The following is a 19,182-nucleotide window of genomic DNA, read 5'->3' on the forward strand; positions in this document are numbered from 1 at the left end:
TTTTCTTTAAGAAAAAATATATTTTTAATAAAATAAAAATATTTTATTTAATTTAATTGGAAATTTAAAATATTTTTTAAATTTAAGAAAATTTTAACTTTTTTAAAAAATAATTTTTTAGTTATAAATCGATTTTTATTATTATTTTAATAAAAAATATTTAAAAATAATCATTTTTATTATTATTAATATTATCCGCGGGTCTAGCGTATCATCCGCGGGTTTAAGCGGGACGGGTGCGGATTTGGTATTTTCTTCATGCGGATCAGGCAGGTCAAAAAGATTTTGAAAAAAAAATCACTCAACCCGTGGGTTGGCAAGTCAAGCGGGACGGGTTTGACCCGCAACCAGGGAGGGAGGAAATACACATATCTGGTTAGAAAAATAAAAAGTGACGCATTATTATTTTCTCGTGAATGAAGATAACTGCATACCTAATTTTATTTAAGGTTATTTCTTAATTTTATATATTTTATGTTAATTAAGTTTTATTTCTTGTAAATTAATATTAATCTATGATAAAATAATAAATTTATGTGAAATATATTTACTATTCTATCATATTATATTGCCTTTTTTATTTTGAACTAATAAAAGGGCAAAAAAATCACAACAGATCTTCAAAAAAATTTTGATCAAAAAAACATACAAGGAGAAAAATGACCAAAAACATTTCACTAAAGAGATAAAAATATTCTATAGCTGCATAAATGAATATTTAAATATATTTTTTAAATTGAAAACTTATTTTTGAAAATAATTTTAAAATTACTATTTTAAATCTTAATTATTGTGTTTTTAAATCCTAAACCCCACTTCCCAAAACACCAACCCCTCCAAAACTCCACCACCCCCAAATCCAAACTCTTAATCTAGATTAATATATAAATATTTTTTGTCTCATTAATAAAAAATATTTTGGTCATTTTAATTAATGTTAGGCAAAAGAAACCACATCCGAAAATCTGAACCAAACTCGAACTGATAAAAGTGAATTGGGATTGATCCGTACCAGACATAAATACCAAATGGATCTTACTTTACGGTATTTCTAATTATGAGTTTTACCTTAATCGAACCAAAACCCAAATGAAAATCCGAAAAACCTGAAAATTCAAAATTTCAAAAAGAATTTTTACCAAACGCGATCCCAATCCTTAATATGTATCCAAAAAAATTAAGATATTATTGAATATTAAGGATGATCGATCTGGTAAAACCGAACCAATTAAAACCAGACCAAACCAACATAAAGAAAGTGGTTTAGTAGATAAACCTATCAAATAAAATATAGTAATATAATTATATGTAAATTATATAAGATAATTAAGAGTATATACATAATATATTGATATGATTTTCATTTTCAAAATATTTATTTTAGTAATTTAATATTTCATTTTAAGTTAAAAGTAATGATTCATGTTTATTAAATTAGATAAAAAATAAATTTTATCTTTTTGTTAGCAAAATTAACTCTTGTGTGTTAGATTTGTGAAAAAAAAATTTAGGAGTATCTCAAGATTATTTATCTTAATAAAACTCAAAAGCAATTTTATTACTTAGCATATTTATTTGTTTTACCGTAAAATCACCATAGAATTCGTTTTAAAAAAATTTGTTCTTTTTTGTTCTTTTTAATTTTGTTTTGTTTTGTGTTAACCAATTAATGTATAGATATTTAAATATAATAGAATAAATAGAAGAAGTATAAGAAAGTTAAAGATAACTAAAATAGTACCATTATCAGCCTTTCTACCATCTCCCACCGTCCCCTCCCTTCTCTCTCTCTCACTCTCAAAAGGAAAAAGAAATCTAAAAGATCGATTTCACCATCCTCGGTAAGTTTCCTCTCTCCACTATCCATAAAATATTTCGTATTTGTACTCTTTGCCTCACTCTCTTTCTCCATTGTCGACGTATCTCTCTGTGCTTATATATTTATACTTTTTTATATTAGATCCCTCTGTTCCATATGCTTTGTTCTGCACCTGCAAAAAAATGTTTAATTGCGAAACCCTAATAAAACATATTAACGAATCTATGGTCTTTTCTTGTTCAAATCCTTAAATCTGATTGGGCTTTTTAGATTCACCTAAGCCCTTTTCACAAAAATGTGTTCTTGACAAAATGTGATTGAAACTAATCTTAGATTTAGCGAATGTGACTCGAACAAGGATGATTTAGATTCTATATTGTGAACCCATGTGGAAAGTAAAGATCTTTTACCAAAAACAAATGTGGGTTTTGTTCGCAGAAGTTTCTTATAAATGGACGAAGATGGGTTGAGCAACAGGAATTGGGGTTATTACGAGCAGTCTCAGTTCAGACCGAGTTTAGGGTTTCAGCTAATACCAAGTATGGTTAACAACCTTAACGAGAAGCAGTTTCTCAACCCTCAGAATCCAAACTTCATAACCGCAAATAATAATGGCTATTGTGGCGGTAGTAGCAGCAGCAGCAGCAATATCATGTCCTTTCCGCGAGATTACACTGCCTCTGATGCACCGTTCATGAGCTACAGCTGGTTAAACCAGCACAGAGATAGCAAGTTCTTTAACAACTTACCTAACCCTTCAAACCACCACACGCTTCTTGATGATCCCAGGGCTCAGCCGATGCAGCTTCTGCAGGTTCCTAAACCCGAGGTCGATGAGTCTCTCAAGAGAAGGCAATGCAGTGGTGGTGGGGAGAGAGGAGCTGATCCTAAGGCGAAGAAAGAGAGGAAGCTGAAGGACAGTGTTGTTCCGAGGATGCAAAGGGAGAGGAGTCCTTTGAGGAAGAGCATAGAGATGGTGATAAATGGTGTTACAATAGATATCGGTTGTCTACCGGTTCCGGTTTGCTCGTGTACCGGATTTTCTCAACAGTGTTACAGGTGGGGGTGTGGGGGATGGCAGTCCGCTTGCTGTACCACAAATGTGTCCATGTACCCTTTGCCGATGAACACCAAAAAGCGCGGTGCTCGTATCGCTGGAAGGAAGATGAGCCAAGGTGCATTTAAGAAAGTTCTTGAGAAACTCTCTGGTGATGGTTTTGATTTCTCAAACCCTATTGATTTGAAGTCTCATTGGGCAAAACATGGAACCAACAAGTTTGTCACCATCAGATAAAAAAACCAAACCTTTCTCCAACTTTTTTAGATTCGGAATCAAGTTTTGTTTGTGACCTAAAGGCTATGTTGTAGAACTCAGAATCAAACTCGGTATGTATCTCAAAATGTACCTCTTTTCTTGAATTTTTTTACTGGTAAAAAAATTGTATTATGTACAGAACCAGAACCAGGTGAAAAAAAGAATCAAATCTCATCCAGATTTACTGAAAACGTTCTCTAGAACGTAATCAAATCTGGCATTGTGTAAACAACTGGTTGGTTCCATACTACAAGAGGCAGGGGATCTTGATGATATTCTTGAATGACTTTTTCATTAAAACAATGCTCATCGTCTTCGAAAATCTCCCATTCGTCGGTTATGATCGTCTGCAATCTCGGTTTCTCCAACAGTACAATAGCTTTCTCTTCCTCCTCCACTACTTCTTCTTGCTCTTGTTCATCCTTTTCGACGCTCTTCTTGACCATTTTCTCCATCGCTTCTACTTCAGCCGTTGGTATACTAACGAACTGAGGCGTAACCCGCGCATTCGGGACGCCAAAGCCTCCGCAGAATTCAAAGTACAAAGCGAGATCTTCTCCTTGAGACGTCGCCTTCTTGACGATCTTTAAAGTCGTGGCGGCGTCTGTTTTGCCGGCGGTCGGGAGGATTTTGATGATTCCGCTGCATATTCGACCGTAGATATTGATGCTCTCGAGGACAATGCAGTCCATTGCTTCTAGGATCAACGCTCTCTTCATGTTATCAGCAATGGGACGTATCTGAAGAATCAAATCGAGAAGAGACTGAAGTCTCTGGATCCTATCGAGCTGCTGCTTCACCGAATCGACTTTATCCGATTGTAGATTCGCGCGGTTACGATGAATTTGATCAGATGTGAAGGAAGAGTAGTTGTCAAGGAAAGCAAAGTAAGCTCGAACAAAGATGTTGAACCCCCATGTTTTGCTGAGAGCCGAATGTCCGTCCGAAAAATCGGAGAGATCGAAAGGAAGACGTCGAATCTCTCCGACGACGGAAGAGACTTTGCACAAGAGCACACCGTGGAGAAGCATCAGGGATTTGAGCGCGACGATCCAGCTTCGGGTGTGGTTGACGCGGGTGGATAATGAGTGGATGAGAGTTTTGAGGTTGAGAGGAGAAGCTTTGATCCATTTGTAGACGCGCTGAGCGTTCGAATAGTCGACGGAGGAGTCGTCGTGGGAGGTGGCTTTGATGATGGCTGCTTCGAGATCCGTGTTCCGGTATGAAGTTCGCCGGGAGAATCCAACGGCTAGTAAGCTTTTCTGGTCTTTTATCGCAGCAGCAGCTCGTTTCCAGAGCTTCATAGTCGAGCCCCCTCCCTCCTCTCTCGTCGTGTTCTCTGTGTCTTTGGTCTTCCTCAAGAACAAAAAGTCAATCTCTGAAAATCTTCTTTCTCTATTTTGAGTTCTTTGTCTCTGCACCTTCCGTTATAACCGTTGAAACCGCTCATTTTTGAAAGAGAAAATATTTTTAAATAGAAAAATAAAGCTGGAACATGTGACCGGTTTGATTACGTTTAAACCAAACCAAACTCGTATAAATCATGGTTTGGTTTTGCCTTTTTATACCAGCTTGCAAATAGTAAAGATGGATTTTTTTTTTTTTTTTTTTGTCGGCTGCCCAATGTACTAGATCAAGTGAGGTCTAGACGAATTGATTCTCCGGGGAACATCTCCATCTGTCCGAGTCTGATCTATATGGAAAAATATGTATCATTTCATCCTAACTTCCTTTGCCAAAGCATCCGCACGACCATTCATACTTCGAGGAATATGACTAAGGGTCACATTCTCAAAGTTATCCTGTAGTCGGTGGAACATGTCGATCTCCGTTGCAAAGGTTGGCCATTCTTCCGGGTTTATGGTCATATCCACTAGGTCCGAACAGTCTGTTTCGAACCGTATCGATGTGAACCTTCTCTCTCTCATACATGAGATCGCCCAGAGTAGACCGTCCATTTCAGCATGGAGCGCTGAGAAACTTCTAGTACAAGCTCTTAATCCAAACATCTCATTTCCGATATGATCCTTAAGACTCCACCCTAGCCCACTAACACTGCCATTATTGATCTATGATGTATCAATTTGGCATGTAGGGATTCGGGGTATCTCGGGAAGCGTCTCTATCGCTGAGGTAGGATGGATTTTGATTCGTACTGCTAGTTTTTTATTAATAGCTTTCGACTGGTTTGTTTAGCGGAATCTAATTAGTTTATCAAACCGATTTTTTGTTGAAATTCTATGATTTAGAAACAAATAAGACCTGAACCAAAACCGGATTGGACAATCTTACTTTCAATCTCTCACTATAAACGTAAAGGAGAGTAGATATCTAAGTTTCAGTTATTGATAAGATGAAGAAGACAAATGAATTTCCGTAGTGGATAATCTTGTAGTTTCTTAGACCATATTCTATATACTATCATTATTACTACCAAAAATAATATAGAAACTCCTACTAAAAAAGATAGGGCTGCGATATTTTTGTAGTATATGCTAATGCTAGACTAGAATGTTCCAAAGAATAATGAGTTAAGGCTTAAGAAAAAAAAAAGAAAAAAAAGTGCTTGTACCATTGAGTATTTGAGTGTTTCTTTGCATCTTAAGAGTAGCACAAGAAAGCTTAGAGAGTTCCACAACAAAATAGCTTAGAGAGTTCATGCTAAGGGAAGAGGGCTCCACCAAAGTGAAGAACAGCTTAGAGAGTTCATACTAAGCATCGTGTTCTAATTCTATGATTAATCACAGAGCCAAGGTTGTGATCTTCCATTTACACTTCATCGTCCAGTATAGTGATATACCGGCTGCATGCCATCCAACATTCATCTTTGACTGTGGCAGATATCTTCTCACACACACAGGAGCGAATCTAGATCAAATTTCATGCCTGTGCTGTGCATTGTTGCTACAAAACAAGAAAATGACACAGGAGAATCGAACTTAGGAAAATTATGTGTGCACATAGGGCCGGTCCAGAAGTTAAGTCACCAAGTCAATTGGGCATCCAATTTTCGAGGACATATTTTCTTTTTAAAAAAAATCTTATTAGTATTTCATAAACAAATAAAATTTGTATGGTTTTTTAACTATATATTACTTTCTGGGGATTATTTTAACAAATTTTAAAATGATTATTTTCATGCAATTATGGTTAATATTGCACTACTTATAAAAATATTAAGTATGATCCATATAGAACATTCTAAGGTACAACTATGGTAATTCCCACTAGAAGTAACATACCTTATATATATAGATATACATAATTTAATATATATTCTAAATGACTCAGAAAAATTCATAAAAGATTTTAATTTCTTATTAAAATATAGAATCCTATAAATTGTTTATAGTTATCTATAAATAAATTATTTTGCTTATAATTTTAAATATTTTATAAAATAATTCTATACTCTTAGAAATAATTATAAAAATTAAAAAACAATTGGGTCTATAAACATTATATTTTGCAGATGAAACTATCAAGTAATTTATAAAGGATAGTAAGTTATTTATAAACTCTTAAAGTTATGTTAAACTATTATAAATAAGTTATATACCCTTATAGATTTCTCATTAAAACTGGTTAATTAAGTTATAATACAATTTTATATATTTATGAACCCTTATAATGTATACTTAAACATTTTGTAAATGTTTCACAAGCTCTTATAATTTTTATAAGCCTATAAATAATTTATAATTTAATTTTTAAGTCAAAATAAATATTTATGTTAAAATACCAGGCCTACACATGTTTAAAAAACTCATTTTGAAAACACAGTTTTAGAAAACTCGCAATTCTAATTTTTTTTTGTCATCACGCAATTCTAATTTAGAAACGTGAAATAATTTGATGTTAGTGATTACTTGTTTAATTTTATTTTTAATACTTTCATGACTAGTTATTGATATGCATTTTAATATATCTTATCATTTCTGTATAATGATTTTACTTAGAATAAAGCTCACTATTTTGTTTTCTCGAAGGATAACAGGTTTTTTCTCTAATTTTTGATTTTTTTTATAAAATATACAAAGAAAAACAACATTTAATTTTGTTTTCTATCTTGGAAAAACCAAAAAAACAAAGAAAAAATCAAGCTCACATGTTGATTAATTGTACAAACACATACATTATAGACGCTTCTAAAACATTTCCATTTACATTTTTGTTAAATAGTGTTTCAATGTTTTAAAACATTTAGTTTTCACATATTAGTTTTTGATACCATGCAATCTATAGTAGAGGATGTACACTACACCAGTTTGTAAAGTAAATCATTTAACTGGTATTAAATGGCATTACATACGCTGTCTATTTTAATCTTTTTGACTTCAATATATTTAACATCTTTAAGATGGTATATTTAAGCAATAAAGTAGTGTTTTAAGAAAATATAAGCAATAAATTTTTTATTATTATGGCATTATATATGTTGTCTATTTTATCTATTTGACTTCAATATATTTAGCCTCTTTAAGATGATATATATGACAATATTTAGTAACATATTTTTACATCTTTTTCTGTTAAATAAAAAATATATATTACCTCTTTAAGATGACAGAATAACACTATATATATGGGTTATTGACGATAAAACATACATTACATACTGTAAGAAAATAAGAACAAAAAGATAAGACACATCATAACTAAGATCATCTAAGACAAACAAAATATGATTTCAAAGGCAACTTTCATATGCATATTTCTGTTCTCCCTCTTTGCACTACATCAATGTATGCATATATAGGTTTCTTCATATATGTGTAACAACTTTCTCTTTATTTTTGACATCTTTAATATTTGGTAAATAACGTGTGGTTTCAAATGTGTAGGCAGGGAGATGGATGTTGGAGGACTAGAGAGTTCGAGCGATTTCTATGTTCCAAAGTGTGTTAAACGGAAATGTGGATTTGGTGCAGAAATAGATTGTTGGTGCTGTCACAGAAATTCATCGCTATGTTACTATAACATAGATGATTGCATTGACGACAACAATTGTCCTCTTTAGGACTAAATTTTCAGAAATTAATGTACTTCTGTGATTGTTTTTCAAATTTAAAAGTTGTACTGCTTTTGGCAAACAACCATATCAATGTATGACTAGGCTTAGGCAAAAAAATCGGAACCGAAGAACCGAACCGGAACCGAACCGAAATATCCGAATCCGAACCGAACCGAGGACCTTCGAATACCCGCATGATTCCTATATTTCTATATTCGAAATAACCGAACCAAACCTGAACCGAACAGAGAACCAAACGGGTACCCGAATATATAAAAATATTAATTATATATACATATAACATAACTAAATATATATATTTATAACTAAAGATTTTCTTAAAAGAATACAAACTTATTTGAAAATAACTACATTATTATAAAATATCCGAATTACCCAAATTATCCAAAAGTATCCAGATAATTTTATCCGAAATATCTAAAATAATCCAAAATATTCAAACTTTTTATCTAAATCATAATAATTATTTGATAGTTTATCCTAAATAACTAATATTTTATCTGAACTATCCGAACTACTTGAACTATTCGAACCCGAACCGGAAGCAAATGAGAACCGAAATTATTTCAGGTATTTTCCGGTTCTTAGTTTTACTATCCGAACCGAACCGAACCGAAAAGAAGTTAAGTACTCAGTGGATCCTTTAATCCTATATCCGAACTATCTGAAACCCGAAATACGCGAACCGAACCGATACCCGAAATGCTCAGGCCTTGTACTATGACCTATTTTAAATAAATATTTCGGCTAATCAATCCAAAAATCCACAAATTTGTTTTGACATCCAAAATTTTTTTTTTGTCAACGTTTTGACATCCAAATTAGATACTCCCTCCGTTTTTTTTATAAGTCGTTTTAAAATCTTGCACATAGATTAAGAACAACATAAATTTCTTATATTTTCTAGACAAAAACATCATTAAGTATTTACACAACCACAAATCAACCAATGAAAAAATATAAGATATATTATCATTGATCATACAACATTAACTGTTAATAAATTTTACATAGAAAGCCGAAAACGTCATATAATTTGAAACAAAAATATTTCTCTAAAACGACTTATAAAAGAAAACGGAGGGAGTATCAATTTGGTCAACTTAAATGCTCTTTAATAAATGTTAAATATTAAAGGGTAAGCAAAACGAGCCCATTGGTAAGCATGAAAACATAAAAGTTCCCCGATTTTCATTTTTAAATCTCTAATTTGTTCTCTTAAGTTCTGTCATTCGTCAGTCGTGTGTTGCAACAAATCACAGATTGTTCTTGTTTCATTCTCGGGTTATTTTTATTTTTATTTTTGTAACAGTCAGGTTGTTTTCATAAAAACAAAATCCCATGTATTTTTGATAATTGAACAATCTTGGAAGTTGGTCGGTCAGATGACGTCTTTATGGCGACTCTGATGGCGTCTCCAGCAGATACAAAATCTCTGTAGATATATTGATCTTTCGTGATCGATTTTTCTTAATTAAAGGAAAAGTGATTGTTTTCCCCTTTTTTTTGTCACTAGTGATTGTTTTCCCAAAGATTTATTCTACCCACGAATCAATGTTATGACCTTGTCAAGCCGGTTTGTTCGTGTTAACCATTCAGTTCTTATCAGTTTGATATGAAAATATGTAGCTATACTGATATGATCAAATAATAAGTAACTTTAGTATTTATAAATATGAATTAATGTGGTATAAAAGAACAAACATATATAAGTAGATAAGATATGATGATAAATCTTTATTTTTATTCCTTGTAAAAAATATAATGCAAGATTTAAAATGTGGTATGCAAAGATGATTAATGAAAAGGTAAACATATAGAATTTATGAAACTAAGATATGAATAGCTTATATATTACTTCCTCCGTTTTTAATACAGGAGGTAATGACATGTTAGAGAAATTTTTTTGTTTCAAATTATATGACATTTTTAATTTTTTGATATAAAATTTATTAACAGTTAATATTATATGACCAATGATATTATGTGTTCTTTTTTATTATTGGTTGAATTATAATTATATAAATAATTAATACTTTTATTAAAAAAAAGAAATTAAATAGATTTTTAATCTATGTGCACAATTATAAAACATCATGTATTAACAAAAAAAATGAGGGAGTTTATAATTTTTTTTTTGAGGGAGTATATAACTTACAAAACAAAGTTCATATTTTTGTTTTGCATGTCAATTAATATACAGAGCCTATACGCCTGTTTGGTAAAGTAATCGTTTGACAAATATTAAATGACATTATATACGTTATCCAATTTTTTTTCTGTTCGACTTCAATTTGTTTGGATTTTAAACTCTTTACGATTATATTTACATGACAATTTGACCAATAAAAAAAAACATTACATCTTTATGACAATATCTGCGTTTTGATTTCAGTATAACACTATATATATGGCAATTTGACCAGTAAAACAAACATCACATCTTAAGTAAGATCGCCTAAGATAAACAAAAGATGATTTCAAAGACAGTTTTCGTATGCATATTCGTGTTCTCCTTCTTTGCTCTACATCAATGTATGCATATATTTCTTCATATATTTATTCTTTTGTCGTTGTCAGTGTTGTGTAAATGATGTGTGGTTTCAAATATATAGGCAGGCAATTGGATGTTGCAGAAATAGAGAGCAAGCTCTATATTCCAAAATGTATCCATAGAAGATGTTCAGATCAAGGCTTTTTCCAAAGAGATTGTTGGTGCTGTATGAAAGATCGAACGCTCCCTTGCTTCAAAAAACAAAGTGATTGCGAATCAGATACGCATTGTCCTCCTGTACAACTAAAAGTTTAGAAAATCAAAGTAATGCTATTACTGTCCAACTCTATATAAACTAGAATTTTTTCCCGGGCTACTCCCGGAGTTAAACAAATAATATAAAAATATGAACCATATATAGAATTAAAAATGAGTAAAACTGACAATTTACCATTTTTACTATCTACAAATACGTATGGAAAGATTGGAAATGTGAATTGAATAAATAATAGTTAATTCTATGTTATGATCCAAAAATCTGAGAATACACCACATCAATATTCTAATATACTCCAGTAGATGTTCGCAGATTTTTATTTTTTCATGAAATCAGTGTGCTTTAAATTTTTATTTACAATTGAGTTCTAAATTACGGTACTAAGAATTCTTTATGGTATTTGGAATCTATATGGGATGATGACACTTGCAATGATGTTTGATGACTGCTGCCCATTTTAGAACAATACTAAAAATGTCACCAAAAAATCCTCAAGAGTTGACATCTTTAATGCTAAACTTGAAGTGTTTATAAACTTTAAAAAACCATTGTTAATAAGTAATAACTGTGAAACATATTTTCTATTTTTCTCTGAAAAAAACAGTTTCTATACTTTATATTCACAATTATTTTGGTTTCTTACCAGTGATTATTAATTCGATTATCTTCTTTAGGAGTCTGTTTCATGATTTTATGCATAAGTATCTTAATTTATATTGAGTATCCCTTGAATAAATTGTAAAGAATTTTATATTCAGTGAAATATATATTCTAATTTATTTGTTGTTTTAGTGTGTATCTATTCAGAACTAAATTAATAACAACATCTGTTTTTGCTATGAATTTTGAAGATATATACCCGGCATTATGTATATTTGACCTGTAACATATACTCGCAGATTAAGATGTTGACAAAAAAAACATATACCGTAGGTTTATGATAAAATTCGTATTTTAAATTTAAATAAGCTAAACCAAAGATATGGGTATGTTGTTAGCGGTTAAGGGTATGTTTGGTTCAAACGTAGTGGTTGCGGTTGTTAGTAAGGAAATTTGCAGATACAGGTGGTTACGGTTTCAAGTGTTACTAAACGTTTTGTATGACTTGCATAACGTTTGAAAATTGTTGCGTTTGCGAGATATTTATGACTGGTTGTATAACATCCCAACCCGTCCATGGCTAATAGGCTACCCATGCCCGCTCTTTCGGCCCGTGGGCCCCATCCCATATGACGGTCTGTCGTTAGTTTTGCAATATTCGAAATCATTGTTTACTGGCTCTACAATCATCACCCGACTTTTCCCCGTGTTTTGGTCTCACTCGCACGGTATCGCAAATCACTTCTCGATAAGTCACCCATCCTTCCACTACTCAAGTCCAAGCACGCTTAACTCTAGAGTTCTAAACGGATGTGTGACGGAAAAGATAAGTCGACTTTGGTGACATAGGTAGCCAAATCAATTCTCTTAAGCATTTTAATATATCACAACTCGGGATGTTATAGGTTGATTATGAGATATTGCAACGATTTAATAATAAATTACTAATATTAACATATTATAACACTATAATAATATAAATACATACTATTGTTATAAAATATAATAATTATTAATATAGTGATTGGTAATAATACTATGTTTGTTTATTTAACTATTCTAATTAGTTGAAAGTTATAATTTTAAAAATTATTTTTTTGAAGATTTATATTAAAGCTTTTGAAAGAATATTTTGTTTCGTTTTATATAAGTGTATATCTCTATATATGTATGTATATTAACTTTTAAAATTTCTAATGAATAGTTAGTTTAAAGTTTTTATAAAACAAATTATGATCATGTTTGTGAATGCAAATTAATATATAAAATGTGTATATATATTTTATAATATTTTCATTTTAAACTTTTAGTTTTAAAAATTTAAAATAGTTTTCAAAATAAGATAAGATTTATTTATTCTTCCGCAACCGCAAGAGGAAATCTTCTATGGATGCTTAAATACATAACAAAAATATGGTGAGTCGGATTATTTCCTCTAGTCCAAATACAAATCATCTTGCGGTCTAAACAAAGAGATAATAAAACAGGAAACAGATGCAATCAACCACTTCAATGACCGCTCTCCAACTTTTACGTGCAAAAAGACATAAAGGAGAAAAAAAAAAAGATAAAGCTCTGAAGTTATTTGCGAAGCTTTTGTTATAAACGAACAATCGAGCGGTCACATATTTCCCAATGATATAAACGAACAATTAGAATTTGCGAATACAGATCCAAAAAAATAGAGTTAAAGGTGTATGTAATCTTGACAAAGCAATTGTCTTACTGTAGAGGTTTTTCGAGTGATATGGTTAGAAAGGCAGGTCGCAAAAATATGAGCCGTGGCGAGAATTCTTTATATATACTGAAAGAAAATTCTAGTGAAAGTAAGGAAGATGAATGGATGAGCAAGTAGTGGGTTACTTAGATTGAATGAAATCATTAAGAGCAGTTGCTTGATTGTCTGGAAATGGAGTATAAGCGTTACATATATATGATAGACAGTTTCGCACAGAAGGTGGTTTCTGGCTGATTCGAGTAAAGATAGAACGTCTAAAAGGGTTATATGTTATTGGGCCTGAGCCCTATACTCTCTCAAACCAACAAACACATTTACAACCTATTATAAAGTACTAAATTCTTGTTTCGATAGAAGCCCACTCCGTCTCGATGAAAGGCGAAAAAATTAAAACAAAAGCCTAACACGTGGCGCAATTTTCCCTTTCCTCTTTGCTGAGGTGGCAGCAGGAGAAGACAGAAAAGTCTGTTTTATTATATAAGATGAAACATAAAACAATGGACCCAATAAAAAGGTTCTGTGTGCAATATGTATCAAAGCATCCACCGTCACATTTAACTGAACGAAACAGAGAATTCAACTCCTGAAACCAAGGTCCAATGTCCATTTCCTTGGCATATTTGGCAAAACACATTTTCCCTAAACTATTCAACATCCACAAATCACCACCACCACCAACAACAAAATCCAAAACAAGATCAAGAAAATACAAAAAAAAATCAAAAACTAAGAAGTAAGAAGAAGAAAATCTTATAACTATCTTATTCTGAATCTTATTGAAGACGAAAGAGAAAAATGGCAACAATGAAAATACCAATGACAGTACCTTCTCCTCGAGTCGATGCCGAGCAGCTCTTTAAGGCCTTCAAAGGTATCTTTAATGGTTATAACAAGGTTTCTCTGTCACATTTTAAATAATCTTGTGCAAATTTTCAGGAAGAGGTTGCGATGCTTCGGTAATAATCAACATCTTAGCTCACCGCAATGCAGGGCAACGAGCTCTCATCGAACAAGAATATGAAACTAAGTTCTCAGACGACCTTCGCAAACGTCTCCAATCGGAGCTTCACGGTCATCTCAAGGTAGGCCTTACAAGAAACATTATTCATCTAGACATCTATATGATTTAAACCATGCTCGTTTTTGTATATGGATTAGATGCGTAACTAGATATTACATTCAAATATTATTCGTTTTTTATTTTATAATAATAATGGGGTCTGAAATTAGTTAAAAACTAAAATATATAGTATATTAGAATCGGCCCGCCCTACGGGCGGATGTATTTTACTTTTGATCTAAGTTATTATTATTTGTATAGTTTTGTGACTTGAGTTAATTATTATATTCAAATAAGTATGTTTAAAACTATATATAGATGTTTTTTGTTGGTTTCAGAAAGCCCTTCTTCTGTGGATGCCTGAAGCAGTGGAGCGAGACGCTTCAATACTGAAACAAGCATTGAGAGGAGCCGTGACTGATCACAAAGCTGTCGCTGAGATTATATGTACACGCTCTGGCTCTCAGCTTCGTCAGATCAAACAGGTTTACTTAAACACTTTTGGTGTCAGGGTCGAACAAGACGTTGAATCTGAAGCTTCTGGCAATCACAAAAGAGTATGTATTGATCATCTGATGAATCCTTTTGACTGAGATAATATTAGATGTTGACATGTATATATAAATATATAACAGGTTTTGCTCGCTTATTTGAACACTACACGGTATGAAGGACCAGAGATCGATGACAAGATCGTAGAGGATGACGCTAGGGTTCTCAAGAAGGCGGTTGCGAGGAAGCACAAGTCAGATGACCAGACGCTGATTCAGATTTTCACAGACCGAAGCAGGACTCATCTGGTCGCTCTCAGATCTACTTACCGTTCGATGTTCGGTAAAGAACTTGGAAAGGTAATAATCAAGAATCAGAAACTTGTTAATCAAGAAACCCTCTATAGTACTTCAATATATATATTTTTTTAATTCTTATATTTTTTTTTAATTCTTGATAGGCCATTAGGGATGAGACACGCGGGAACTTCGAGCATGTCCTTCTGACAATCTTACAATGTGCTGAAAACTCTTCTTTCTATTTCGCAAAGGTAAACCTAAATCTCATGTTTCTTGAACCACAAGACACAGTTTTTTTAGAGGTTAAAAGCATGACAAAATGAAACTGCAGGCGCTGAGGAAATCGATGAAAGGGTTGGGAACAGACGACACGGCGTTGATTAGAATGGTGGTGACAAGAGCAGAGGTGGATATGCATTACATCGTTTCAGAGTACCGCAAGAGATACAAGAAGAGTTTGTACAATGCTGTTCAGTCTGATACAAGTGGTCACTACAAAACTTTTCTCCTCTCTCTTCTAGGCCCCAACGTTTGATCTCTATCTATATGTACCCAGACTTTCACATTGATTCTTGGCGTATTTTTATGTATTTATATCAAATAATTCTTGTAAGAATGTTGAAAGGAAAATATAATATGTTTATATATGTAAGTTTCAACCAAAAATGGGTAGGCCCAACAAAGATCAACTAAGAACTTGAGAAGCTATGTTAACTACTCAATTCATCCGTTGTTGTGTATAGTCTGGCAAGTTTTCCACCTTGAGTAGGGGGAGGCAAACCTCATCAACCGAATGAATATTCCGGTCATCAGCTGTGTACATGATAACATCCTGGTCAAGACGCCAAACTTCAAGATTTCAGCTAAGTAATAACCGTGAGAAAAACTGTAAAAGGACGTACTTACTGCAGCTGAGGGAACAACAGTGGCTGTCTCACCACTTTGATATCGCAAAAGCCCGCCTTTGAAGTCTTTACCGTAGCTACTCAAGTAACAAACTGCCTTCAAACCAACTCAAAACCAAATTCATTCACCATATCAACAACAACGTATAGACTGCAACACGAACCGAGAAGTCTTTTTGTTTCATATATTGTGTGTTGTCATCACTGTGCCACCCAATGCTAGCTACTCTACACCAGGCTGCATCAAGAAAAAAAGAGTCATTCTTTACCCTTGAACGGGAGCGACAAAACCTAATTAAACCTGTGAATTCAATAAACAGCGCATACTCACATCCAAATGTTTCCTTTACTCTCTCTTTCAACTGTCTGTTTATTCAGACACAACAAGATCATCACAAGGGACTGAAAAGGCATTTACTTGGAATATAAAAGGGAAGTGGAGGAGTCGTGTCCTCGAATGGAGACAAAAGGGATGAGGAGGTGAGAAGAATTGGTGGAGATGAGGTGAGAGAGAGTGGTGGGGGTGGAGAAGACATTGGGTCTGTTCCCGACAGTACTGCAACTCTTGTGTATGAACGCGAGTTCTTTGCACTCCTCAGGAGCCGGCCCGTCTCGAATTATATATGGACCATTTTCAAAAATATTAATAGTATATTTAGTGATGTAATGAAGTAATTTAACAAAAAAAAAATAGCTTTATTTATATATGTATCTGACATATTTTTAAAAATTACCAGTTTTAATTTTTTAGTACTATGTCTGAAAATTAAAAATTTTATATCATAACTTGTATATTTATTTTCGAAAATTCTTAATTTTTTTTATTTTTTAACTCGGATCATGTTCGACCGCTCCACTTGCACGTCCTATTAGATGGCCCTGTCGGGAGAGAGGAAACCGGATCGAGTGGGGTTGTTTAGGGTTTCAGGGTTTGATCGCCTCTCCTGATATGTGAAAGTTTTGCCTTTTGAGTTCCTTCTGATCTTAAGATAGTTTGGATGTTATGCATGTGACATGCACATTTATTTGGGGGTATTCTGGTCCATCTTCAAGCAGGTATAGGTTCTGTGTTCGGTATCATTCGGTTTTAGATATGCTATTTCTAATTTTTGGATTTTTCTGTTCATTTTTGTGGGTCACATTATAATATTTTATAAGTACTAGATTATTTATCCGTGCTACGCACGGATCAGGTACTATAAAAATTGTATTTATTTATTTTTACATCATTTTCACGAAAACTTACAATCATATGGTGATATTAATTTTGACATTTTTCATTGTGAATATTGAATTTTGAACTTTACTCTTCTTCTTTATAGGTGTATTTTAGATTACATTTCCGTAACCTTTTTAATCAAATTTTATATTAAATAATCAAAAAAATAATAAACATTTACAATTGGGATAATTTATGGTTGTAAATGAGAAAGAAAAGTGTGAAAAAATAAAACTGGAACCATCTCTCCATCATGAATAAACGTCAAACCATTGCTCTAATAAACCTTCCAATTTGTGCATATCTCTGTACTTGAGTGATGAGATACGGTTAAGAATCGTTTTATCATTGTTACGAATGAGAGATGCAGTGCCATGGAGAGGTCCCTGATGCCTTCAAGACGTAGCGTTCCTTTCATATAAGATAGACTGTTGTATGAAAAACCAGTATCAGAAGAATAGTGTCTAACTTAACTCTTATAGGTCTCACCAAAGACACAGTCATATCTTTCCAGGCCAGTATAACTCGTGGACCGAGCAGTGAAGTAACTAAAGATCCATATGGTGAAGGTGTAAGGGCAAGCGAAGACCAGATAATCCCTCCACTCATCTCGCTCCACTGAGAACACAACTTTTATTAATACCATAGCTTCTCATTCTTACCCCTAGAGAAAGTCTATCCTGTGGACATTTCTGTAAGTTTTCATCACAATTTTTCCTCACTTGGTATTAACCATAAATTTTTACACTATTTTAATCAGGAAAATGTCATTTAAATCATCAACTTTTAAATTTGGTTGAAATAAAACACCAACTTTTCAATAAACCAAAAAAAAACACTCAACTTTATTGACAACTATTTTATCAAAATTTTCTGTTTACCATAGCCTTGTTCTTTTAACTGACGACGATCATGGCGGTTGCCTCAAAACTAAAAGAACAAAAACAGAATTTTAAAAAGAAAAGTAAGAGATGAGGTGAAGGAATTTCGTTTTAGCGACAGCGGAGCCACCAAAATCCTTTCATTATCTTGCCACCGAACATGCCTCATATCATTTTAGGTATATCTTTAGTCAGCCGTTATAGTTGACTAACAATATATCTAAAATGACTTTTAATGTTAATATTTTCTGCCACAAATATAAATCAAAAGGTTTTTCTTCAAAAAATTGGAAAGTTGATTTTTAGAATAAATTATTTAGTAACCATAAAATTTAATAAATATAATATTTAATAAAAACAATTTTAAAGTTTTCATTATTTTCTTCAAAATTAAATTTATATAATATTTATTATATATTAAAATAGTTAGTAAACATATTGTTAGTTTAATATTTATAAATAATTTTTATAATTATTTACGATAATTATGTCACTTTTGTAACTCCACCCTTAAATACTAATCCCTAAAAAATAATCTAAACACTAAATCTTAATGTTATGGTGTTTTTATTTGAATGTATTTTTGAATCCAACTGATGGTATTTCTTTTTGAACATTAAAACTCAGAATATGGGTATTTCAATAAATATCTTTTAGGTATAAAATTTTTAGTCTAAATTTTAACTAATTTTATTAGGTTAGATATTTGTCATCAACAAAATATATTTTTATGAGGATACTTCAATTGAACTTTCATAAACATGTTCAAATAGTTCCTTCAAAGAATATTAGATTTAACTATTTCAAATTTTGGAATTTAAATAAATTAATTTTTATGTACAATCATTAACTTTCGTTTTGAGAACAATCAGATTATTACAATGCTCTTAGAAATTATTTTTTTCTTTTTATATATTCTGACTCGATATGCTGGGTAGGGGATAATATGCATGATTTCAGTGGTGATTAAAGAGTTTTGGAGAGGAATCGAGTTTGTGCATTGATGAGGTGAGTTGAGACTGTTGAGTGAGTCATTGTAACACTCTTG

General features: G+C 32.4%; 3 protein-coding genes across 3 annotated transcripts; 2 read left to right on the forward strand and 1 right to left on the reverse strand.

Annotated features, from left to right (window-relative positions):
- Positions 1–1,730: 1,730 nt before the first annotated feature.
- LOC108840395 (protein BASIC PENTACYSTEINE3) lies at positions 1,731–3,152 on the forward strand. The gene is made up of 2 exons (XM_018613225.2): positions 1,731–1,841; positions 2,258–3,152. Exon 2 carries the CDS (start codon positions 2,271–2,273, stop codon positions 3,111–3,113), a length of 843 nt encoding a protein of 280 aa, XP_018468727.2. The 5' UTR covers positions 1,731–1,841; positions 2,258–2,270; the 3' UTR covers positions 3,114–3,152.
- Positions 3,153–3,208: 56 nt separating this feature from the next.
- On the reverse strand, positions 3,209–4,539 carry LOC108840394 (putative clathrin assembly protein At1g68110). Its single transcript, XM_018613224.2, has one exon. The coding sequence runs from the start codon at positions 4,436–4,438 to the stop codon at positions 3,332–3,334; it is 1,107 nt and encodes a 368-aa protein (XP_018468726.2). The 5' UTR covers positions 4,439–4,539; the 3' UTR covers positions 3,209–3,331.
- A 9,534-nt stretch (positions 4,540–14,073) lies between these two features.
- LOC108832472 (annexin D5) lies at positions 14,074–15,694 on the forward strand. Its single transcript, XM_056998793.1, has 6 exons — positions 14,074–14,149; positions 14,215–14,360; positions 14,677–14,895; positions 14,974–15,189; positions 15,291–15,380; positions 15,461–15,694. Exons 1-6 carry the CDS (start codon positions 14,074–14,076, stop codon positions 15,662–15,664), a joined length of 951 nt encoding a protein of 316 aa, XP_056854773.1. The 3' UTR covers positions 15,665–15,694.
- The last annotated feature ends 3,488 nt before the right edge of the window (positions 15,695–19,182 follow it).

This window comes from Raphanus sativus, chromosome 2, assembly GCF_000801105.2.
Source record: "Raphanus sativus cultivar WK10039 chromosome 2, ASM80110v3, whole genome shotgun sequence".
Taxonomy (NCBI): domain Eukaryota; kingdom Viridiplantae; phylum Streptophyta; class Magnoliopsida; order Brassicales; family Brassicaceae; genus Raphanus; species Raphanus sativus.

What these genes read in the sequence shown, in the direction of transcription:
- LOC108840394 (XM_018613224.2), bottom strand. Translation starts at nt 4,438, where the DNA reads ATGAAGCTCTGGAAACGAGCTGCTGCTGCGATAAAAGACCAGAAAAGC.
- LOC108840395 (XM_018613225.2), top strand. Translation starts at nt 2,271, where the DNA reads ATGGACGAAGATGGGTTGAGCAACAGGAATTGGGGTTATTACGAGCAG.
- LOC108832472 (XM_056998793.1), top strand. Translation starts at nt 14,074, where the DNA reads ATGGCAACAATGAAAATACCAATGACAGTACCTTCTCCTCGAGTCGAT. An exon ending in AGCTTCACGGTCATCTCAAG is followed by an intron (nt 14,361 to 14,676) that starts GTAGGCCTTACA and finishes TGTTGGTTTCAG; the next exon opens with AAAGCCCTTCTTCTGTGGAT. An exon ending in TCGGTAAAGAACTTGGAAAG is followed by an intron (nt 15,190 to 15,290) that starts GTAATAATCAAG and finishes AATTCTTGATAG; the next exon opens with GCCATTAGGGATGAGACACG.